Here is a 21158-nt window from a genome sequence, read left to right on the forward strand (position 1 = left end):
AGTAAATAAAGTTACGCTTACAATAAACACAATAAACCTTTCACATTTGGGAACGTGGCCCTGTATTATATCATTATAGTACACACTGTGATGAGCATAATCGTACAGTAAGCTCCATTCTGACTCAGCCAGGTCGTGCAGTCTGAGATGGCCGAAAGGAGGTGTAATATTTATGAACTCAAGAGGTCAGGCTGAACTCTCCGGTACACGACAGTGTCTGTGTCTGGGACCACAGACGTATCCGCCACATTGGGGGACTAATGTTAATTAATGGCAAATTAGCTCTGACATCGCCTCTTAAGCACCACTTGTTTTGTTGCCTTTGTATTAAAGGCCACCCTGGGACCCGGGAAAGCCGCGTTTGAGAGAGACGGAGAGCGGGACAGTATGATGGAGAGGCCGTATCAGTGCAACGGCTCTCTAAAGGCAAGCTAACGCTCCCTCATCAACTGTAGTGCAATTAGGCCCAGCTAGTCATCAACCAGAGAGAGAGAGAGAGAGGGAGGGGGGAGAGAGAGGGAGGGGGATAAAGAGAGAGAGAGAGAGAGAGAGAGTGAGAGAGGGAGAGAGAGAGAGAGAGCAAGTGAGAGAGGGAAAGAGAGAGATAGAGAGAGCGAGAGGGAGAGAGAGAGCGAGATACAAAGGACAGCTAAAGAAGGGGGAAGAGCATGAATATAACTTTAGGTTATGACTGCACTTATTAATTTGCTCTGTTAAATATGACTGAATAGACCTTTGAAGTCAAGAAGCATTTAGCAGGGGGGGGAACAGAGTGCAAGCTCGTCCTGAGATTGTGTTATGCAACCTGGCGGGGCCCCAGTCTCAGGCCCCGTGTGAACTGTGGCTGGAAGCGCACTCTTCACTGTCCCGCGCAGACATGCCACTCCGCGCTACGCACTTAAATCTCTGACATCACCGTACAGGCTCTGCAGAAACACTCTGTGTCGGATGTGTACCGTGCTTGGGTCATCTTTTGAAACTCCAGATTTCATCAATTTTTTTCTCAGATTGGTGTCCGTATATGCCGCAAGCTCACTACTGAATCCGATCTACAGAATGGCAAACTGTAGCTATGGGAAACAGAGCTTTTAGCCAGAAGGTTGTGGGTTCAGTTCCCGCAGTCTGGAGCACCATCGAGACTAAAGGCAGCTGTTTAGCCTTAACAGCTGCGGTACAAATCTCGATACGCAAATGGAATGTAAAATAGAAGGTATGGAGGAGGGCATTTGGCTTTTAAGTGAAACTATGGAAACCCACTGAGTAGCAGGAAAGGTCCAGAGGTCCAGAGCAGTGTAAGTAGCCCCTGGGGACTCGAACCCCCTCCGAACTGCCTGCGCACATGGATGCAGCGTGGATGCAGGGAGAAGCAGAGCTGTGTACTGTGTGTCACCAGAGACCCCCCAGGAAACCACAGACCACCTGCTCTTCCTCTGCAGAAGCCCTGTGTGTGTGTGTGTGTGTGTGTGTGTATATGTGTGTGTGTGTGTGTGTGTGTGTGTGTGTGTGTGCACGCGTTCGCGGTACGTTCCAAAAAAGGCCGGTGTGGCGCACCTGTCGTAGCGCATAAAAACGGCCCTGCGGGGGGCCGGTGCGGGGGGGGGGGGGGTGATATAAACGGCCGGGAGCAGATGTCTGTGTGGGGTTTTACGCACGTCTTAATAGCCTTGCGGGGGGGGGGGGGGGTAAACCCCGCGAGGGAGGGGCTGGCACGTGAAACCTGGATGCCGTCTGCCACACGGATGTCTGTGTGCGTGTGGGAAAGCAGGTTCGTCGAAAATAGTCGCTCTACCTAGCACAAATTTACAAATTTACCGAACGAATATCATCGCAGACGAAAATGAAGCGGATGTTCCCTCCGGCATTTTTTTGTCGAAAACAAAACGTCACCGCGTCGCTCTTGTTCGCGACTTGTTATTTTCCAGATCGGGAGCTCGATGTTTGTGGTGTCGGGCTGTGTCACCCCATCGAGGAGCATGCAGTCAGGAGTTTAATGAGTCCCAGTGTGGCTTTCTAACTGACTGAGCGGGTTCTGTAGGAGCGACATGGATCTTTAGAGAACCTGGGGTGGCAGAGAGAGAGAGGGGGGGGAGGGAGAGGGAGAGAGAGAGAGAGAGAGAGATGGAGAAAGACAGGGGCAGTGGGGATGATAAGTCAAGCAGACAGGCAGACAGTACAGTACAGTACATTCCAGAGGAGAGAGAGAGAGAGAGAGAGAGTGGGAGAGATAGAAAGAGATGATCAGAGACAGAGAATTTCAGGATGAGTCTGGAGGAGAGGGGGAAGAACATTGTTAAAAATTGGGTTGGGGAGAAAACAGGGAAGGAGTGAAGGAGAAGAGTTTTTGGGGTTGGGTTGTGTGATGAGGGGGTCGGGGGGGGGGGGGGGTCAGGTAGACACTACCCATGGCTCTCTCATGCAGTACCTCTCTCTCACAGTGCGACAATCTCTTATTTTCAGACACGTTCTGGTTTGCCCCATGTGCCCCATTATGAACTGTGTTCCCTCTCACTGTTCAAAGTCTGCAGACTCTTCCAGAAGAACACCTCACTGACTGCCCTTCTCTCTCAGTCGAATAAACAAACACACTACCAGCACACAACAACATACACAAAGCACATACACATGTCCAGTCTTCCTACAGTAAATTTACTATACGAGTATGTGGGAAAAGACTATTTGTATATAGACTAAACTAAACAATACACAATACATGTATAAACAATACATTGTATATGAATAACACAAACCCATAGGCTCAAACCTAGTAGTAGTAGTTATAGTAGTGGTACTTATGCACACTCATACACCCATACTATATGCATACATGCACGCGTGCATACACACACGCACACACACACACACACACACACACACACACATCACACTGACATTCATCCACTCGCGCAAACATACAAACACAAACAAATGTGCACAGTCAGGCAGACGCCTGCACAGACACTCAGGCATTAGCATGCTTGACATTTCTTCCAGTCTACAGACTCCATATTAAAGCAGCCCTGTGACATTTTAATTGTACATTACAGGGAAAAACAGCCAGGCAAGACTGAGTCAGGAGAAAATGCTGTGTGTGTGTGTGTGTGTGTGTGCGTCTGTGTGTCTGTGTCTATGTCTGTGTGTGTGTGTCTGTCTGTCTGTCTGTATGTGTGTGTGTGTGTCTGTGTCTATGTCTGCGTGTTTGTGCAGCTGTGTGTGTGTGTGTGTGTGTGTGTGTGTTCGTGCGTGTGTATGTGTCAGTTTCTAATTTAGATGTGAGTTACTGTAGTGTGTCAGTGCAGTCCTTTCCCTCCAAGAACCTCCTAGTGCTCTACAGTACAAGAATCACAAACCTATTGAGCTTAACCAAGTCAGTGCCACCTTTCAAAAACACTTCCACACAGGGCTCCCCAGTAGATCAGTCTACAAAAAACATGAGGTTCATTTAATTATGTATTAAGCAGGAAAATGTGATATTTTATTGAGACTTTATCACCACAGGCACATTATAAATTGTAAGCATGTCACATAGACAAGCGTGGCCATTGCTTTGGCTGAACGGTTGGTAAATCCATGTCATTTCCTGCGCAGAGCTACAGCAGCTCAGATGATTGCAGTAATCTAGTGTAGGGCTGTAGTGCAGTCGGCGCCTTCTTAACCCAGGATATGTCACAGGCGCAGAATAGAGATGCCTCATCACAAACCGCAGTTTTAGCTCATCATCTTCAGAGCAAGTCCTTTCAAACCGCAGAGACAACCGCACCGCTCCCTAATCCTGGAAACACTCTTCGCCTAAAGCACAGACAGACACGTATAGTCGCATAATTTAAGCCACCAGCACCAAATCCACAGGGGGCGGTAAAATAAAAAAAATAACTATTATATAAATAATCAAAGTCCAACACAGTCTACGGAGATCAGCGGAAATCCTTTTGAACCGCGGTACAGTTACAGTTGCGTGACTGTTTGATCCAAATCCTCTAGACCCCGGCGCAGCGCTCTGCTTTGCATGCAAATCCTCCACTGAGGCAAAACTGTGACTGTGACTGCGACTGCGCAGACGCGCTCCTCCCGCCAGCCGCCGCATCCACGGCTGCAGGCAGTTATTCAAAACGTCGGCACGGCAACAGGCGTACAGGGGGTGGGGGGTATCGATATAGCAGGAGACTACATATGTACCGTAGACAGGTATGTTAGTGCTGGGTGTTGGGGTAAGGGTTTGCCTGAACGTGTTTCAGGGGGGCAAGGGGTACAGGTATGCGGTACATGGGCACAGTATATCTGGGGGCGGGCAAGACTGTTGGAGCATGTGTGGTTCTCTGACTTTTTGAAAACAGCTGGTGAGGGAGAGAGGGAGAGAGGGAAAGAGAGAGAGGGGATTGAGGGAGAAAGAAATATGATCAAACAGTTTTACTCCATTCCCACAAACACACATAACCACATGCACACAGACACATAAACCCATGCACACTCATACATACACACACACACACACACACACCAACACGTTCCACGTGATACAGTAGTCCACCCTGCTCATGCAGGGATAGTGTGTGTAACTGGCACACCCCTCCTGCGAGTGTTTATTACAGTGAATATGCATAGTAATTAAGTGCCTCTGCGCACCATGAACACACTCCTCTCTCTCTCTCTCTCTCTCTCTCTCTCTCTCTCTTTCCATGCTTTATGACCCCCCCCCCTCCTCCTTCCCCCCTCCTCCCTTCCCTCCCAATCCACTTTCACTATTGATGTTATCTCTCTTTTCTCAGGCCAACTGTGGCATTCTGGGAAATGTGCATTTATGAACACACAGATATCGCCGTTGGTGTGTGAGAGTGAATGGGTGAATGAGAGGCATCAATTGTAAAGCGCTTTGTGTAGCCATAGTTGCTGGAAAAAGAGCTACATAAATGTAGTCCATCTACTATTCACTATCTACATTTTACGATGGCATTTTCATCGAAGCTGTTCTTTTATCATGTTAGTCAATATCTGTCATTTGGGCACAGAAACAAATCTTAAATACTTTTGTAAAGCTGTGGCACAGATTTGCTCCAGTAAAGACAATAAAGCGAAATTTTCAATATGATTCTAAATACAACAGGATTAAACTATATCCATCATAAAATTCCCAGTATTAATAACTCAAGGAAGTATTTTAAGTGTTTACTGGAGCTAGCAGAGGCAGTATGTACTTTGTTAAACTTAAAAGCACTTAAATTAAAAAAAAAATTATTATTTATTTATTTTGGTGTGTGTGTGTGTGAAAAATGACTTTGAATGAAAATGCACAAACACAGTGGAATGAATGGTAAGGTTTGTGTTCCTGGTTCAGCTCCACCACTGCAGGACACCAGGCTGGGTCCTCCCGGCTCCAGGTGCGAGCTCCTGACAGAACGCTGATCCGTCTCTCGCGCGCGGGGGGGGGGGGGGGGGGGCTGGGGGGAGCTGTCCACGGTCCTGACTCCCTGCCTGACCAGCGTGGGGGTGCTGTTTTACTGTGAGGCATCGCAGTGCGTGTGTAACCCCCCTGGAGAAGGTGCCAGGAAGCACCTAGCAGAAACGATGCCAGGCGAGCGTAACTCAGAACTCTCCAGCACAATGGAACGTGTGTGTGACCTACTTCTAATGCTAATACAAGGATTCTAGCACAACCTGCCAATTCCAGCACACACACTATACAGTGCATACACAGCTATATGCACACATACACACACATATTGCTCTCCCTCTCTCTCTCTCTCTCTCTCTCTCTCTCTCTCTCACACACACACACACATACACCAACATTGCTCTAAATTACACCCCCACTGTCAGTCACATAAACACACACACATACACACACACACACACACGCATCGCTCTCCCTCTCTCTCTCTCTCTCTCTCTCACACACACACACACACACTGCTCTCTCTCTCTCTCTCACACACACACACACACACACATTGCTCTCCCTCTCTCTCTCTCTCACACACACACACATACACTAACATTGCTCTAAATTACACCCCCACACACACACTCACACAGACACACACACTTGAATGAATGCGGATCTTCCCCTACACAGGATGTTATGAACTCCCAGCTGGGCAATTCTCTCATGTCCCACTGAGAAGAAGAAGCAGTCATATCAGAAAATGTTTTATTCTCACTTTGATTTCATTCTTCAACAGCGCAGAAAGAGTTTTCTGATCTGATTCTTTTTCTTGTGCTTAGTGCTTGGGCCAGATTGGACTGTTATGTCGTACTGGGGCTTCTATGTTTTGCTCACATGAGTATCGACACTTTTTCAAGCGTTCCGCTACTTTTCATAAGCTCTCCGTATGCAGTTTGGGTGCTTGCGAGACTCTCATTCTCTCATTCCCACAAGAGTCACTGTATTGTCATCCATAACGATTAATTAAAGTGAGTCCACCGATAGACATGTCTTACAAATGGACTTCATTACCCAGCCTGCACCTTGTTACATTATTTAGTTCCTGACATAGGCTCTAGAGTTTTGTGCATTGCTGCCCTGCCCTTCCATTCCCTTTTGCCCCACTCAAACTGCTTTCTTTGTTATTTCTGTAAATCTTGGCAGCTTTTCAACATGTTAACTTGGCTCCAAATGGGAAGTTTGAGATGGCTATGCCGTATCGGGACTTCTACGTTTTGCTTAAATCAGTACCGACACTTATTTCTTCCACTTCAAGCACTGCTCCTGCGGCATTGGCTTTCAGTGCAAGAGGTTCTGAACGTCCACTCACTGTCTTGGATCCCTGCTTGCCTGTCTGTCTATCTGGGTCTGAGTCTTTAAAGGGGCCTTGGGGTGTCCTATTAACAGTTGTGTGTAACATGAATAAAAAGTAATAAAAAATTTAAGAATCATCCCTGAGTCGTTTCCCATGTTAAGCAATATCCACCGAGCCATCTTTACCTTCAAAACAGAGTCAAAAGAGAAATCTCTCCCTCTTTCTCAATCTCTTTGTGTGTGTCTCTCTCTGTCTCTCCCCCCACTCTGTCTTTCACTGTCTTCTCCATCCCTCCCTCCTTCCCTCCCTCCATCTCTCTCTCTCTCGCTCTCCATAATCTCCCTCTCTTTCTCTCCTCCCCCCCCTCCCTCAGACATGGGGTCTGTGGTCCATGGTGAGAGAGGGCTCGGGAACAGGGCGGACAGACGGGCCACACACAGGTTCCCTCAGCCTGCACCGTCAGCAGCATCTCCACTAATGAGCACTTCATTAAAGACTAATTAAAGCCCCCCCCCCCCCCCCACCTCCGATGCTCTGTCAGGACAGAACGGGCCAAGGAGAGAGACACAGGCGAAGGGGGAGAGCAGGACAGTGGGGGTGAGGAGGCAGGACAAGACAAGGAGACGGTCTCTACACTGACAGACTTACTGCCAGCAAAGCCTGAGATTCCAGTGACGGATCGTAATTAAATTTAGAATTTTGATACACATGACTGATTTGTGACACATCCTGTCCTTTAAAGAAACAGAGAAATAATTAGTATTAATGGCAACAGGTTTCTCTCTGTACTTGATACTTGCAAAATGTAAGACTCAAACTGAAATTTACAAGGAGCAGGTGTGTGTGTAGAGTTGAGTGTAGGAGCAGGTGTGATGTGTATAGTGTTTAGTGTCTGAGCCGGTCTGATGTGTGTGCATGTGTGTGTGTGTGTGTGTGTGTGTGTAGTGTTTAATGTAGAAGCAGGTGTGTGTGTGTGTGTGTGTGTGTGTGTAGTGTTTAATGTAGACGCAGGTGTGTGTGTGTGTGTGTGTGTAGTGCTGACTGTCTACACACACATCCCCTCCCAGCCCATGACCGGCTCCACTCTGCTCACCACTCCGGCTGCGCAGCATGCGGGCGGATATCCCGTTGGTTCCCATGGGGGGGCTCCCCATCGCCCCCTCCACACAGGCCACCTCCCCCCCGGGCTGTTTCAGGAGCTCTGTCAGGGTCCTGTGGGGAGACAGAGAGGCACATGCTCAACCCAGCACTGTAACTGCACAGAGGTTTAAACTCTTTACAGAACACTCACACTGACCCAGCACTGTAACTGCAGAGAGGGTTAAACTCTTTAAATAACTCACACTGACCCAGCACTGTAACTGCAGAGAGGGTTAAACTCTTTAAATAACTCACCCTGACCCAGCACTGTAACTGCAGAGAGGGTTAAACTCTTTATAGAACTCACCCTGACCCAGCACTGTAACTGCAGAGAGGATTAAACTCTTTAAAGAACTCACCCTGACCCAGCACTGTAAGGACAGAGAAGTATAAACTCTCACACTGTCCAGACAATGATGACAGCGCAGCTTAAAGTTGCACACAGTCCCACTGAACAGAAACCGTGATGAAAGAAAGCCTATAACTCTAAAGACTGCCACTGTGGAGACAGAGAGGCTTCGCCACACAGCAGCAGCACACTGCAGTACATTAGCACCCCTCCAGACTTCCACAGCGTCCCGCTCCCACAGCATCAGAGACAGCGGCGTAACTCACAGCACTGAAGTACAGGTTACTATGAGAGGGCAATACTGAGCCCCAACACTGCTAGCGATGGATGGTAACGTGCTACACACACAGCTAGCGATGGAGGGTAATGTGCTACACACACTGCTAGCGATGGAGGGTAACGTGCTACACACACTGCTAGCGATGGAGGGTAACGTGCTAACTTACATCACATTGTATTAAATAACAACCACTTAAGAGTGACGCTCTTATCCAGAGTGTCGTACAGTAGCGGAGAACATCAGTGTTATTTTAGAATGAGATTCACTGCTTCCTGGACTGCCATCTCTTTGACAAAGGAGAAGCCAGTATGCTTTCATCTAGAAAACATACGTGTGCGTGTGTGTGTCTGTGTGTTTATAATTACTGTATGTGAATGTGTTTGTGAGCACTTTGTGGTTCCTCTGTGAGTGTCTTCTATCAGTGCGTGTGTGTGTGCGCGCACGCGCGTGTGTGTGTGTGTGTGTGTGTGTTTGTTGTACGAGAGACGCTTTTTGCTTCCAGTCCTCAAAAAGCACACGGTGAAAACTGCTATAAATGCTGATGCTGCTGTAGCCGTTAGCCAGTAAAAGGCTCGCCAGTGCAAATGCCTTGTCACCCTTGCAGAAGCGGCGGGTCATGGTGGCGGGGAGCTGTAATTCCAACGTGAGTAATTTGCACTTGCTAAACATAACTCCGGGACGCGGCCGGGTTATTATTAGACAGCTGTAACCTGATTCACAAGCCATTGACAACGGGCTCATTAGATCTCCCACAGAGCTGCACAGAGCACAGCAGGCTCAGGGTCTCTAACTGCCGTGTGAGGCCTGGGATGGATGAGAGGGTGTGTGTGTGTGTGCGTGTGCGTGTGTGTGTGCATGTGTGTGTGTGTGTGTGTGTGTGTGAGAGAGAGAGTGTGTGTGTGTGTGTGTGTGTGTGTGCGTGTAAAACACCCCACTGAAACACACTGCACACACTCTGCACACTGAACCACACACACTAAAACACACTCCACTCAAACACACTACAGCACACTCTACACACTGAACCACACACACCAAAACATACTCCATAAAAACACACTGCACACACTCTACACACTGAACCACACACACTTAAAAACACTCCTCACAAGCACACTATACAAACTGAAACACACACACTGAAACACACTCCACAACAGACACACTAGCACACTGTACACACTGAACAACACATACTGAAGCGCACTGCAGAGATGCTCCATACTCTGTTCAATAGCTGCCTTCGCCACAGACTGAAGAAGACAAAGGGAATAACATGAAACCAATTACCACCCACCATCTCCAATTTCCCACTTCGTTTTAAAATTACCCTGATGTCAAATAGCACAAAACAACTGACAACTTCCCTGTCATGTTTAACTATGAATCATTTAGCAAACATATATATCTTCATCCTCTCTCTTTCCCTCCCAGACATTGCTGAATTGACAGTGTTGACAGTTTTCTCTTGACGTCTCCTTGATCCAGAATTCACTCCTGCTAACTCAAAACAGCCAACAGCGACTCTGAGGAGCAGAGCTCTGTGCTACAACCTGTGCTACAGTACCCGAGTCAGCTGTGTTACAGTACCTGTGACTCCTGTGCCACCTGCTCAACCTGTGCCGCTGGGACCCAGTCACCATCACCACTGGAGGCATCATCCACAGACTGTCCCCCTGGGGGGTGCTGCCTGATCCCCTCCAGCGTGAATCTGTGTTTGTTTCACATTGCGTCACACTCCAGGAAACTCTTCCCTGCGTTTTCATTATGCGTGTGCATGTGTGTGTGTGTGTGTGTGCGTGTGTGACCAGGGGACGTGGGAGGACAGCCCCCCTCCCCCTCCCGTTGGTCTCCTTCTTCCTTACCCTCCTTCGCTTCTCCATCTCTTTCTCTTCCTCCCCCTTTTCATCCAACTTGCAACTAATATCTAATATCACTCAGGATCTTTCTCTTCCTCTGGCTCACTTGTTTTCTCATTTTTCTAGAACAGCCTAAGGCTAATATTTTTTCCAAGTTCACAGAAAAAAAAAATCTTGTTGTTCTTAAGAGACTGAAATTGAACTGTACAATTTGAACATTTTTGGTTGATATTGTTAGCTGGGCTAATCATTTCACAGCCCTCATGGCAAGGGAAAACACTGGCACAGAGAGTATACAGCATTGTTGCCATAGCTATTTGCAATGTTAACAACTGCCTGCACAACTGAAGTGCCTGCAGAAAAATGTCATATATTTGAATGAAAGTGACAGGCAGCATGGTCATTGTTAAACCATAATTTAAGAACAACAAAAGGCTACAGATTCTATTCAATACTGATCTACCGTACTCTTATACTGTCCTTTTTTATTCAATAATCTCGAAGACTGGGAAACATTAAAACAATGTCATCAAGGTCCAAATATGCACGCACCCAATACTGGCACAATGCAAAGCTTTTGTTCCATCACGCAAACACAATCTTTTGCACTTTGCTAGGTGAGATCTTCTCTCATCAAACACCTCCCAGTATCATATTGAATTAATTAACAGGAAGGCAGGCAGCACATCACCTAATGGTGTGTAACAATCACTGAGCTCTCCATGAGAGAACTTCAAATATCGTAATTCGTAACACTACCTCCTGTATTTACTCAAGTGGATGACATTCACAAAATGGCAGTATATCACTGGAGGAAGAAAGAAGTTTCTGAAAACGAATAAATATATAAAAAAAACAACTATCTGACCTTTCCACCGAAATAACAGGAAAGCCATTCCCTCTCTTTTTTTGTCTCTCTAGGGAAACAATAAATCGATTCTTCCAGCGGTCGATCTCGTTTTTTTACTCTCTCGCTCGCTCCGCGTTACGTGTGCTGCTCAGAAGTGCTCAGGCCGCGGCTGTCAGTCTTCATCAGGGATGTGAAGCGGCTAAACGCGATAGACTGACCGCTGGCTCACTCTGACACTCGGGCATTGATGGCAATACTCTTGAGCGAGGTCTGTCTTTCGCGTGCAGCGTCTGATAATAAATACTGTTATTAAACCACCTCTGCCAAAAAACAATAAGGCTCCTGCTGCTGCTGTTAGAGTTTTAACTACAACCAAGAAGAGAATACCACACTACGACCTGTTTTAAAGTCCCTGCGCTGGTTACCCCTCCATTTTAGAATTTATTTTAAGATTCTTTTTATTAGTTTTTGAATCTGTCCATGGTCTTGTGCCTGAATGTACTGCACTAGTATTACAGTCCTGCTTCCTAAATTTGTTCTGAGCAAAGCCCTCAGATCTTCTGACTCCTGTTAATAAGTCCTAAATCCAGGACTGAACCCCGTGGTGAGGCTGTTTTCAGCTCGTGTGCCCACACCCCCCCCCCCCCCCCTGCCTGTGGAACAGCCTCCCACCCACTCGCAGAGCAGCTGAAACGGTCGAGATCAGTAAAATCGAGACCCCCCCTTTTTTCATAGACACACATACAGTACATACCTCTCATTTTATTCTATTTTATTTCATTTATTTATTTATTTATTTGCCGTGTCTGCTATTCTTTCATTACATTGTTTTTATAGATTTTTTTTCCAAATGTAGATTCATGACTACTGTGGTCATAAATATGTCAACATTTCGGATGTAATATTTTGCATTGTGCTTTTGGGGTGTTTATTTTAATCAGTATTAATAAAGCTTTTTTTTCCCAAAACAGCCATATTGTAGACCATGTCTGGGGCTGGCCCGTATTTCCGCACACTTTAGTCTCTATGCCTAAGGGGGAGACATGCAGCACAGCAGGTACACATCAACTGACTGCCCGTGTCACATGACAAAGGGAGCAACGATGTCACGTCTGCACAGCTGGTGGTGCATAAGCGTATATGCTGCAGGCATCCTCTACTCTACACACACACACACTAATGCACACACACACACACACACACACACACACACACACACACACAGGCCCACACACACACACGCATATACACACACACAGGCAAATGCAGGCACACACACACACACACATGCCCACACACACACGCAAATGCAGGCACACACACACACGCAAATGCAGGCACACCCGCACACACAAATGCACGCACACACACACACACACACACATGCACACACACGCACACACGCAAATGCACGCACACACACACACACACACACACACACACGCACACACACATACACACACACACACATACACACACACACACACACACACACACACACACACACACACACACACACACGCACTCCACACACCTGTCTCTGAAAGAGGGTCTGTGCACCATTTGCACCTCGTGGACAGAGGGCTCACATATCACCATCTCCTCTGCCCGACTCTTAAAGGAGACAGGAGCACGGGGAGGCACAGACAGAAGAGGCCCTGTTTCTAAACCACAGTCTGGGGAAAGGGCACAGTGCTAGGCCAGGTGAGTCAGAGGGGGTGGAGCTCCATCAGAATCCCTCATCCCAGCGGGGCCCCGGGGGGCAGAAGGGGGGCTGGAAATGTCACTGGTTACCCACTGCACGGGGGGGGTGGGATCTTCGTGGTGGGGGCACAGGGGACACAGGGAAGGGGTCTAAGATGTTCCCTCCAAAATCAGAAAACCTCCTCGCCACCCACGATGACCAGCCACTTTGCATTCACATCAAATGTGTTCAGAGAAGTTTGAGGCTCCTTAAGAGAAAGAATGAAAGAAAATTGGGGAGAGGGGGGGAAGGCGAGGCAGGCCTGGTGCTGCAGGGTGTTCAGATAAAACTGGGTACCAGATAAAAGGAACAAAAATGATTTCTCTCCTCCTGTTTGATCCGTGCCGTGCACATGTATGTTAAACATGGATGTTTTTTTTCATGTGTCAGATCAGGATTTAGTAACACGTGTCTGTTTGATGTTTCACAAATGATGAAAATCACATCAAGCACCCAGAAGCAACGGACGCACGATGTAAGAAGCCATCAAAGAGGAAAGAGGGAGCAACAGAGAGAGAAACATGGAGTGAGGAGGGAGGAAGGGGGGGAGGCAGTGAGAGAGATGCATAAAGAGAGAAAGGAGAGGAGTGAAAGAGGGGCGAGAGAGTTTGTGTGAAACTGAAGAATATTCCTTTAGCGTAGCATTTGAGCGCCCCCCCCCCCCCCCCATCGCAGCTCTGTGCATCGAGGTCAGCGCACTTTCCGGAGCTCGGGTTGCGTAACCACCGCCCCCCCCCCCCGCGCCCCCCAAAACCCCCCCCCCCGCCCTCGCCGCCCCCGCCCCCGCCCCCGCCCCCGCCCCCACCTCCCTTAAGGTTGCGATGGGCAGAGAGGGGGAACCTTCGTCCCTTTTCTCCGCGCGCTAATCCTCCGGGAGCCTCTTGTCCGTGTGCGGTGGGCTCCGTGGAGACGCGTGCGTGTGCGTGGCTCGGGGGCACGGCGCCCTTCCGTACGCGGTGATCTGACCCGTGAACTCCGAAAATACGCGCCGCGTGGCTGTGTTTCGCCGACCCTGCCCCCCTCCCCCCTCCGCCCTCCCCCTGTCCTCGGCGACTATCGCTACAAAGATCGTAACGTTTGTTTGATTTCTCCTGCTTTCACGTCCACATGGGGTGAGGGGGGGGGGGGGGGGGGGGGGAGGGGAGGGGGAGGGCTAGTCTCTGGCGTACGCTGTCCATTAGCTTAGCAGAGCGATGTTGCATTCGCAGTTGTTTGCTAATCACAGTAAAACTGATTTAGAAACACAATTAGGAACAATACAAAAAATATATTACAGAAATAGCACAGGTAAATGATGATAATACTTTATTGTCAGGTCAAGTGTGAAATTTTAACTAAAAGCTAAAAAGATGATTTTTTCAAAAGCGGCTGAACTCTGGAAGCAGCACAGGCCACCCAAACCCGAGTCTTCCTCTGTACTGGGGCTCAAGGAGCACGAGCTGCGATATCCGCTGGTCTGAGTTTTTTAAGCTTCGATACAGATGATGTGGGAGGTGTGGCGCTGATGTAAAGACAAAGGACGTCCTGTCTCTCACTCCTCCAGTTCCACAGGGGGGGCGGGGCGGAGCTTTCTTTTTTTGGGTGACTTGTAATTGTCGATGTGGAAATTAAAAGGGCAGTTTAGACCGAGCCGAAATGAAGAGGTGAGGAGTGGGTGGAGAAAGAAGAAGAGAGAGATAAGAAGAGAGAGAGAGAGAGAGCCGGGGGCAGGAGGTCTGCCCTTTAAAATCTGAGACGAGCTCGTGGGCTGCGGTGTGGCGTCAGTTCATTACCCAGCCCGGGTTGAGTCATCTCTCATCGTTACGCCCGAATTAAAGGAGTCAATTACTGGCCCTAATTGCAGCTTCGCACTCATCTGACGAGTTACCGACCGCGGACCAGCGCCGAGGATCCCCCTCTGCACCTTTAAACTACCACGGACCGCACTGACACGCCGTCTCCCGGGCAACAGCGCGCGACGGGCCGCCGCTCGCTCGGGTCCGACCCGCTCCCCCCGAACGTCGGGACGCCGAGGAGACCCACGGGAGCGTCTTCAGACGGGCGTTGATCTCACCCTCAAATTTTAATCTTGCGAGGTGTTCGTCTCGGCTGGGAATTGTTAATCTTGTGAGGAGTGTTAATCTTGTGAGGAGTGTTAATCTTGTGAGAAGTGTTGGGGGCTCAGGGGCTTGGGGGTGGGGTGGGGTGGGGGCGGGGGGCGGGGGGGGGGGGAGTTTGCACAAGGTGTGAATCTTACATGAGGCATTAATCTTGCAAAAAGTGTTCATCTTGCAAGGAGCACCATTTTGTGGGTTTCACGCAATCAACTCATTTTGAATTACTGCCCCACCTTTTCGAAAGTTGTTTATTTTAAATTTAATTAGATGCGCTCCCATTTTACTATATGGCTTGGCTGGTTGCAAAAATCTTGTCCCTAAGAATTGCTTTTGTTTTGAGAACATCGGAACTTCAAAATTCGAAATTCTCAAAAATGTAATGTCATTATGAACAATGGGAAATGTCTTCCTCTGAAGCAGGAAGCAGGACATATTGATCAGGACGTAACAGCCCTCAGGGTACATTTAACATGCGCAATTACACTGAGCACATCCTAGAAATGTATTCAGTACACCTGCATATTTATCAACATCTCTGTGGTATTAACTGTTTCAATTTTATTTTATTGCACCTGTTGCACTTGATGTATTACCAGTTTGGTCTCCCTAGAGAACGAGATATTGAGGATTGATTTTAACAGGCAAAACGCAGGGAACGTTTAAAAATAAATGATTTGTTCCCGTGCTGCGTCTCACGTGAGAAACACAGGGGGCGCCAGTGAGATCTACCTGATCCACCCCCGGCCCACGAAAGCCCCAGAGAAGTCTGCATCATTCATAGAGATGGTGGGCCGGAGAATGATGCGTTACAGAGAGCCTAATGGCAGATAAAGAACAGGAAGAGCGGGAGATGGGTGGGTGTGTGTGTGGGGGGGGGGGGGGTGTTGGGGTGGAGGTAATTAAGGGGTAAGGGAAGTTAAAAATGGAGAGAGAGAAAGAGAGAGAGATAGAGAGAAAGAGACAGGAAGAGAGAGAAAGAGAGATTGAGACAGAGAGACGGAGACAGAGAGAGAGGGAGAGAAAGAGAAACAGAGATAGAGAGAGAAAGACAAAAAGAGAGAGAAAGAGACCGGGATGAAGACAGAGACAGAAAGAGAGAGAGAGAGACAGAGGGAGGGAATAAGGGGATTGTAAAAGATGCCACGGTAGAACAAAGGCCAGGCAAACTGTGGTGCAGAAGCAGCGGTTGTCAGCAGATGATAATGACGGGGTTTCTGTGGCTGGGAGTGTGTGTGAGGCAGCCGCTGTGAGAGGCTGAGAGGGAGATAGCATGCCCGCGCCGTTCTCTCCAGCTCCCACTAAACACACTCAGCCCCAGCTCCCACTAAACACACTCAGCCCCAGCTCCCACTAAACACACTCAGCCCCAGCTCCCGCTAAACACACTCAGCCCCAGCTCCCACTAAACACACTCAGCCCCAGCTCCCACTAAACACACTCAGCCCCAGCTCCCACTAAACACACTCAGCCCCAGCTCCCACTAAACACACTCAGCCCCAGCTCCCGTTAAACGCACACAGCCCCAGTTCCCACTAAACACACTCAGCCCCAGCTCCCACTAAACACACTCAGCCCCAGCTCCCACTAAATACACTCAGCCCCAGCTCCCGTTAAACACACTCAGCCCCAGCTCCCACTAAACACACTCAGCCCCAGCTCCCACTAAACACACTCAGCCCCAGCTCCCGTTAAACACACACAGCCCCAGCTCCCACTAAACACACTCAGCCCCAGCTCCCACTAAACACACTCAGCCCCAGCTCCCACTAAACACACTCAGCCCCAGCTCCCACTAAACACACTCAGCCCCAGCTCCCGTTAAACACACACAGCCCCAGCTCCCACTAAACACACTCAGCCCCAGCTCCCACTAAACACACTCAGCCCCAGCTCCCGTTAAACACACACAGCCCCAGCTCCCACTAAACACACTCAGCCCCAACTCCCACTAAACACACACACAGCTCTTACTAAACACACTCAGCCCCAGCTCCCACTAAACACACTCAGCCCCAGCTCCCGCTAAACACACTCAGCCCCAGCTCCGACTAAACACACTCAGCCCCAGCTCCCACTAAACACACTCAGCCCCAGCTCTCGCTAAACACACTCAGCCCCAGCTCCCGCTAAACACACTCAGCCCCAGCTCCCACTAAACACACTCAGCCCCAGCTCCCACTAAACACACTCAGCCCCAGCTCCCACTAAACACACTCAGCCCCAGCTCCTGGGCCTCTACACAAAGGCATCATCAGCAGGGCTGAACATGTACGGAATTACAGATGCATAATACAGAACTGCACACGTCTCACAGCCAATCCACAGCCAGTCAGTCTCATCCGCAAAAAGCACTTCGATGCATACTCTGCTTTTTTTATTTAAAAAACACATTCTACATCCATTCAAAATTCTCTCATACTGAAAATTAACAGCATTAGGGGTGTTTTTTTTTTGTTTTTTTTTTTCCGATAATTGCTTTTCCAAGGATTTCCATTTCGGTTCGAGTCTCTGACAGCAAATCAGTGCTTTTCCATAGATTCTGAGTGAAAAGTCTCCAAATAATGTCTCTTCTGGTCAGCTAAAGTCCCAGATAGCTCCCTCACAAACAAATCAATGTATAGATTGACCATTTCTGCTGTAGTTATGGAAATATGGAAATATAAATGGAAGTTGTCCTGTATTAAGCAACTCAAAGGAATTAACTGTTTACACGCCTGTAAACATTGGTATGATTATTTCTCTGACCTTTCCTGTTAATCAGTAACTGCCAAAATAAAGTGACCCACAATTATTTGGCATGTGTGCCTCTCAAGATGCTAATTATCAACTGATTTATAGTTGTTACGCTCAACTATTTCCACCATTATTGATTTATAAATGATATACAAAACATTAATACACATTTATTACATCTATATAAATATTTTATTTGCTATTTAGTTTCCTGAGATGTAAAACAGAAGAATCATGCTTTATCTGTTAAACAAAAAAAATCTACAATCATTAACTGGCATTTAATCAATTTCTGCAAAGCACCAAGAATAGGGGAGGATAATCAATTTACAGTACAATATTTCAGTAAATGACCCAAAAGGTTTTAATCTCTGTTCAAGCTCTACAATGAAGTAACAGGGGTGAATTCAAATGTCGATTTATTTGCTACATTCACAAAAAATGTCAATGATTTTATGTTTATTGATCAGCTGTATTGAAAAGTAAATGGACAACCATAAGCTACCATTCACTTACAGCAGTTGGCTGTCACACTGGCAAAACCAAAGAAATTGTTTTCATTGAGAAGCCATATCTTGAATGTACTATAATTTCACAGGCAGTTACGTACATTTTATAAGGGCAATTTAATTGCCTGCCAAGGGTTTAACTCGTTTGAGAATGAGTAAGAGATTACATGTCCTTCCTTCTTTTCTTTACTAATGATTAATAAGAAAAACAGTCTGAAGGGCCTCCTTCATGGCCCTTTAAATGTCAACATCTTGATATCCATTCATTAACAGTGTGTTCACAATTAGTCAATTGCCCGTTTATCTCTGAGTTAGCCTCTTATTAAAGGTGAAATGAAGTATAAATAATGTCCTTGTCGCTGTATTACCGCAGAAAATAAATACACCAATCTTCCTCTTCCCTAAGGCGGTACAAAATCAAATCAGCAAAATGTAATTCAGATCAACCTCACAAAGTTAATTGAATCAGTCGAATGCATGAGGAGCAATCTGACGTTACATCTAAAAAGCCCATCAGAGGTGATGATGCGCATTAAATATTGATGCCCCACATTTTTCTTTGACGTGAATCTCGTTACACCCCAGACAGGGCTCAGTGAAGCGGGAAAAAAAGAATCACTGTGGCTCAATTCAACAGTTTAAACTGATATCATAACCAAATTCAACTGATACCAATGAAACTGTTCGTGAGAGACAGTTAGGAAGTAATGACATACAAGCACGCATGCATATGGATGCTCTGTTATACAAAACATTCAGACATCAGCCCAAACACTGATGCGTACAAAAACTCTAGTGTACATACACAAACACACATACAGTACACATACAAAAACACACATCAACAAACATACATACACTTACACAAACACACGTACACAAACACACACACACATGCAAGCAAAATTAGATGCAGGCACACACATACACACACATACGCACACAAACAAAAACATACACTGCATGGGTCACAATCCCAAAAAACTGGTATCACTTTACAATTAATATTAGCTTCATCACTTGTGAGGGAGCATGTTGATCCACAGTAGTCTGTTTTGGATCATAATATTTCAACAGTGGAGGATAAAACTGGCTCACTTTTAATGTGAATATTCAAGAATATTATGAATATTATACATTCTGTGTCTGCTCAGCTGTGAAAAAAATGTTTTTATTCTTTTCTGGCGTAACATTTTGTAGTTTACCGCTTTTATGCTTTTACAGTTTAAAGCTCGGCTATCGCACGGTTCCATATTAGTTAGCAGTGCAGTTCAGAGAAGAAAGGCAACATGCCAGCTTTCTTTGCGCTAGTCCACAACAAATCTGGAATGCCTTGGCTGTGATGGATTACTATCTTATTGGCAAGTTATGTATACACTGATATAAATAGTTAAATAGCTAACTTTAGTTTAGCGACACCCAGATCTGCCATATCGCCATCTGGCGTCATATGGTCAAAAACAGGTACGCTGGCAAGCCATGGTGCCCCGTGGCGCAGCAGGACAGAAACACAGGCATAGGCAGCTGGTAATACCTCGCTATTCCGCCGAGCTTTGCGTAATTCACTCATTATTTATTTCTGCGTATGGCACCGCAAATAAAAGACGGCACTTTAACTCCCCACCGGATGAACTGCTGAAGTGCATTACGGGCGCGCGCAAGTGAGTAAAAATTCGTTCAGAGCCCAAACACCACGCCCCCCTCTGCCGCGGCTCGCGCTACAACTGCGCCACTCCTCACAGTCTATTCCTTGCGTATTTCATTCCTGGAGAAGAATGAAAACAGGACCTGACTAATGCGTTTGATTCTTTCCCCTCAATCAGAAGCCCTGTCTGAATAGCGATATACATCCTGGGTGTTGTGTTAAACCTATTCCATAATATAATCCGAGAAAAGGAAGCCACAATGACATAATGTGACCGTCAATGTATGAAATACTGCACACAGCACCTTGCATATCATCTCTTCAGACATGTAAAACCTGGCTTATTTGGTAAATGTTTTTTTTACAAGTTGACAAAAAGGTGCAGTGCTGAATCCAGTGCACTCACGCTCCATGCGAGCAACTGGCTTTTACACTTTGTGCATGAGGGCCATGTCACTTTAGCCAGGAGCTACTGACCTTTTTAAAACTTTTAGTCAGGTGGCCTTTTAGTGCCTGTTGGTTCACGTAAAAAAAAAAAAAAAAAAAATTTACAAAAAGGTTACCCCTCAAAACACATGAAAGATATTCAGACATTCAGATCTTTTAAAAAGCCTGTCATAGCTCATATGCCATGCAGGTTAATTCTATATTAATCCCCTCTTCCAAGGGCTTCTGTGGCAGGGGTTCTGCTGCAGTGCCGTATATGAGTACACCCCCAGACCCCACCCCCCACCCCCCCGGATGCAGGCAGGGGTTCTAACGCTCACCGAGGTGCCTCCTGAGCTGTGATCACTGCTCTGTTACCCTCCCTGCTTCCGCCCTGTCTGAATGAAGCAACAACAAAAAAAAAACACGAAAGGAGGACAGACTGTCTGCTCTTCTTTTATTAAAGGAACCCGTGTCAACCTCTCCTCCTCTCGCATCCCCTGAGCCTGCACCCCTGCCTCTCTTCCTCTGTTGTTTTAGAGCATCTTTTCCTCCACTTTGATGACTCTCTCCCCACAGCAGTACTCAAAACTTACACCCTCAGACAAACAACACCCCCCCCCCCCTACTCTCCCTTTCCACACACATCCCCCGAGGCTCCAGTAACCTCTTTATTTCCTCTTCATCCTTTCTTTTGGGTTTCCAGCTGACATATCTCTCTGTCTCTCTTTTACTCTCCCTTTCTCTCTCTGTCTCTCTCTCTCTCTCGCTGTCCCTCTCTCTCACACACAAACAT

General features: G+C 47.2%; 1 protein-coding gene across 2 annotated transcripts in view; it reads right to left on the reverse strand.

The window, feature by feature from the left end:
* The window catches only part of shisa8b (shisa family member 8b), a 31365-nt gene that overhangs the window by 7871 nt on the left and 2336 nt on the right, over positions 1-21158 (reverse strand). For both annotated transcript variants that reach the window (XM_035403718.1, XM_035403717.1), the window contains exon 2: positions 7825-7943. In XM_035403718.1, coding sequence (XP_035259609.1) covers positions 7825-7943 — 119 coding nt within the window. The remainder of the gene's footprint in view (positions 1-7824; positions 7944-21158) is intronic.

Source organism: Anguilla anguilla, chromosome 2 (assembly GCF_013347855.1).
Source record: "Anguilla anguilla isolate fAngAng1 chromosome 2, fAngAng1.pri, whole genome shotgun sequence".
NCBI lineage: Eukaryota > Metazoa > Chordata > Actinopteri > Anguilliformes > Anguillidae > Anguilla > Anguilla anguilla.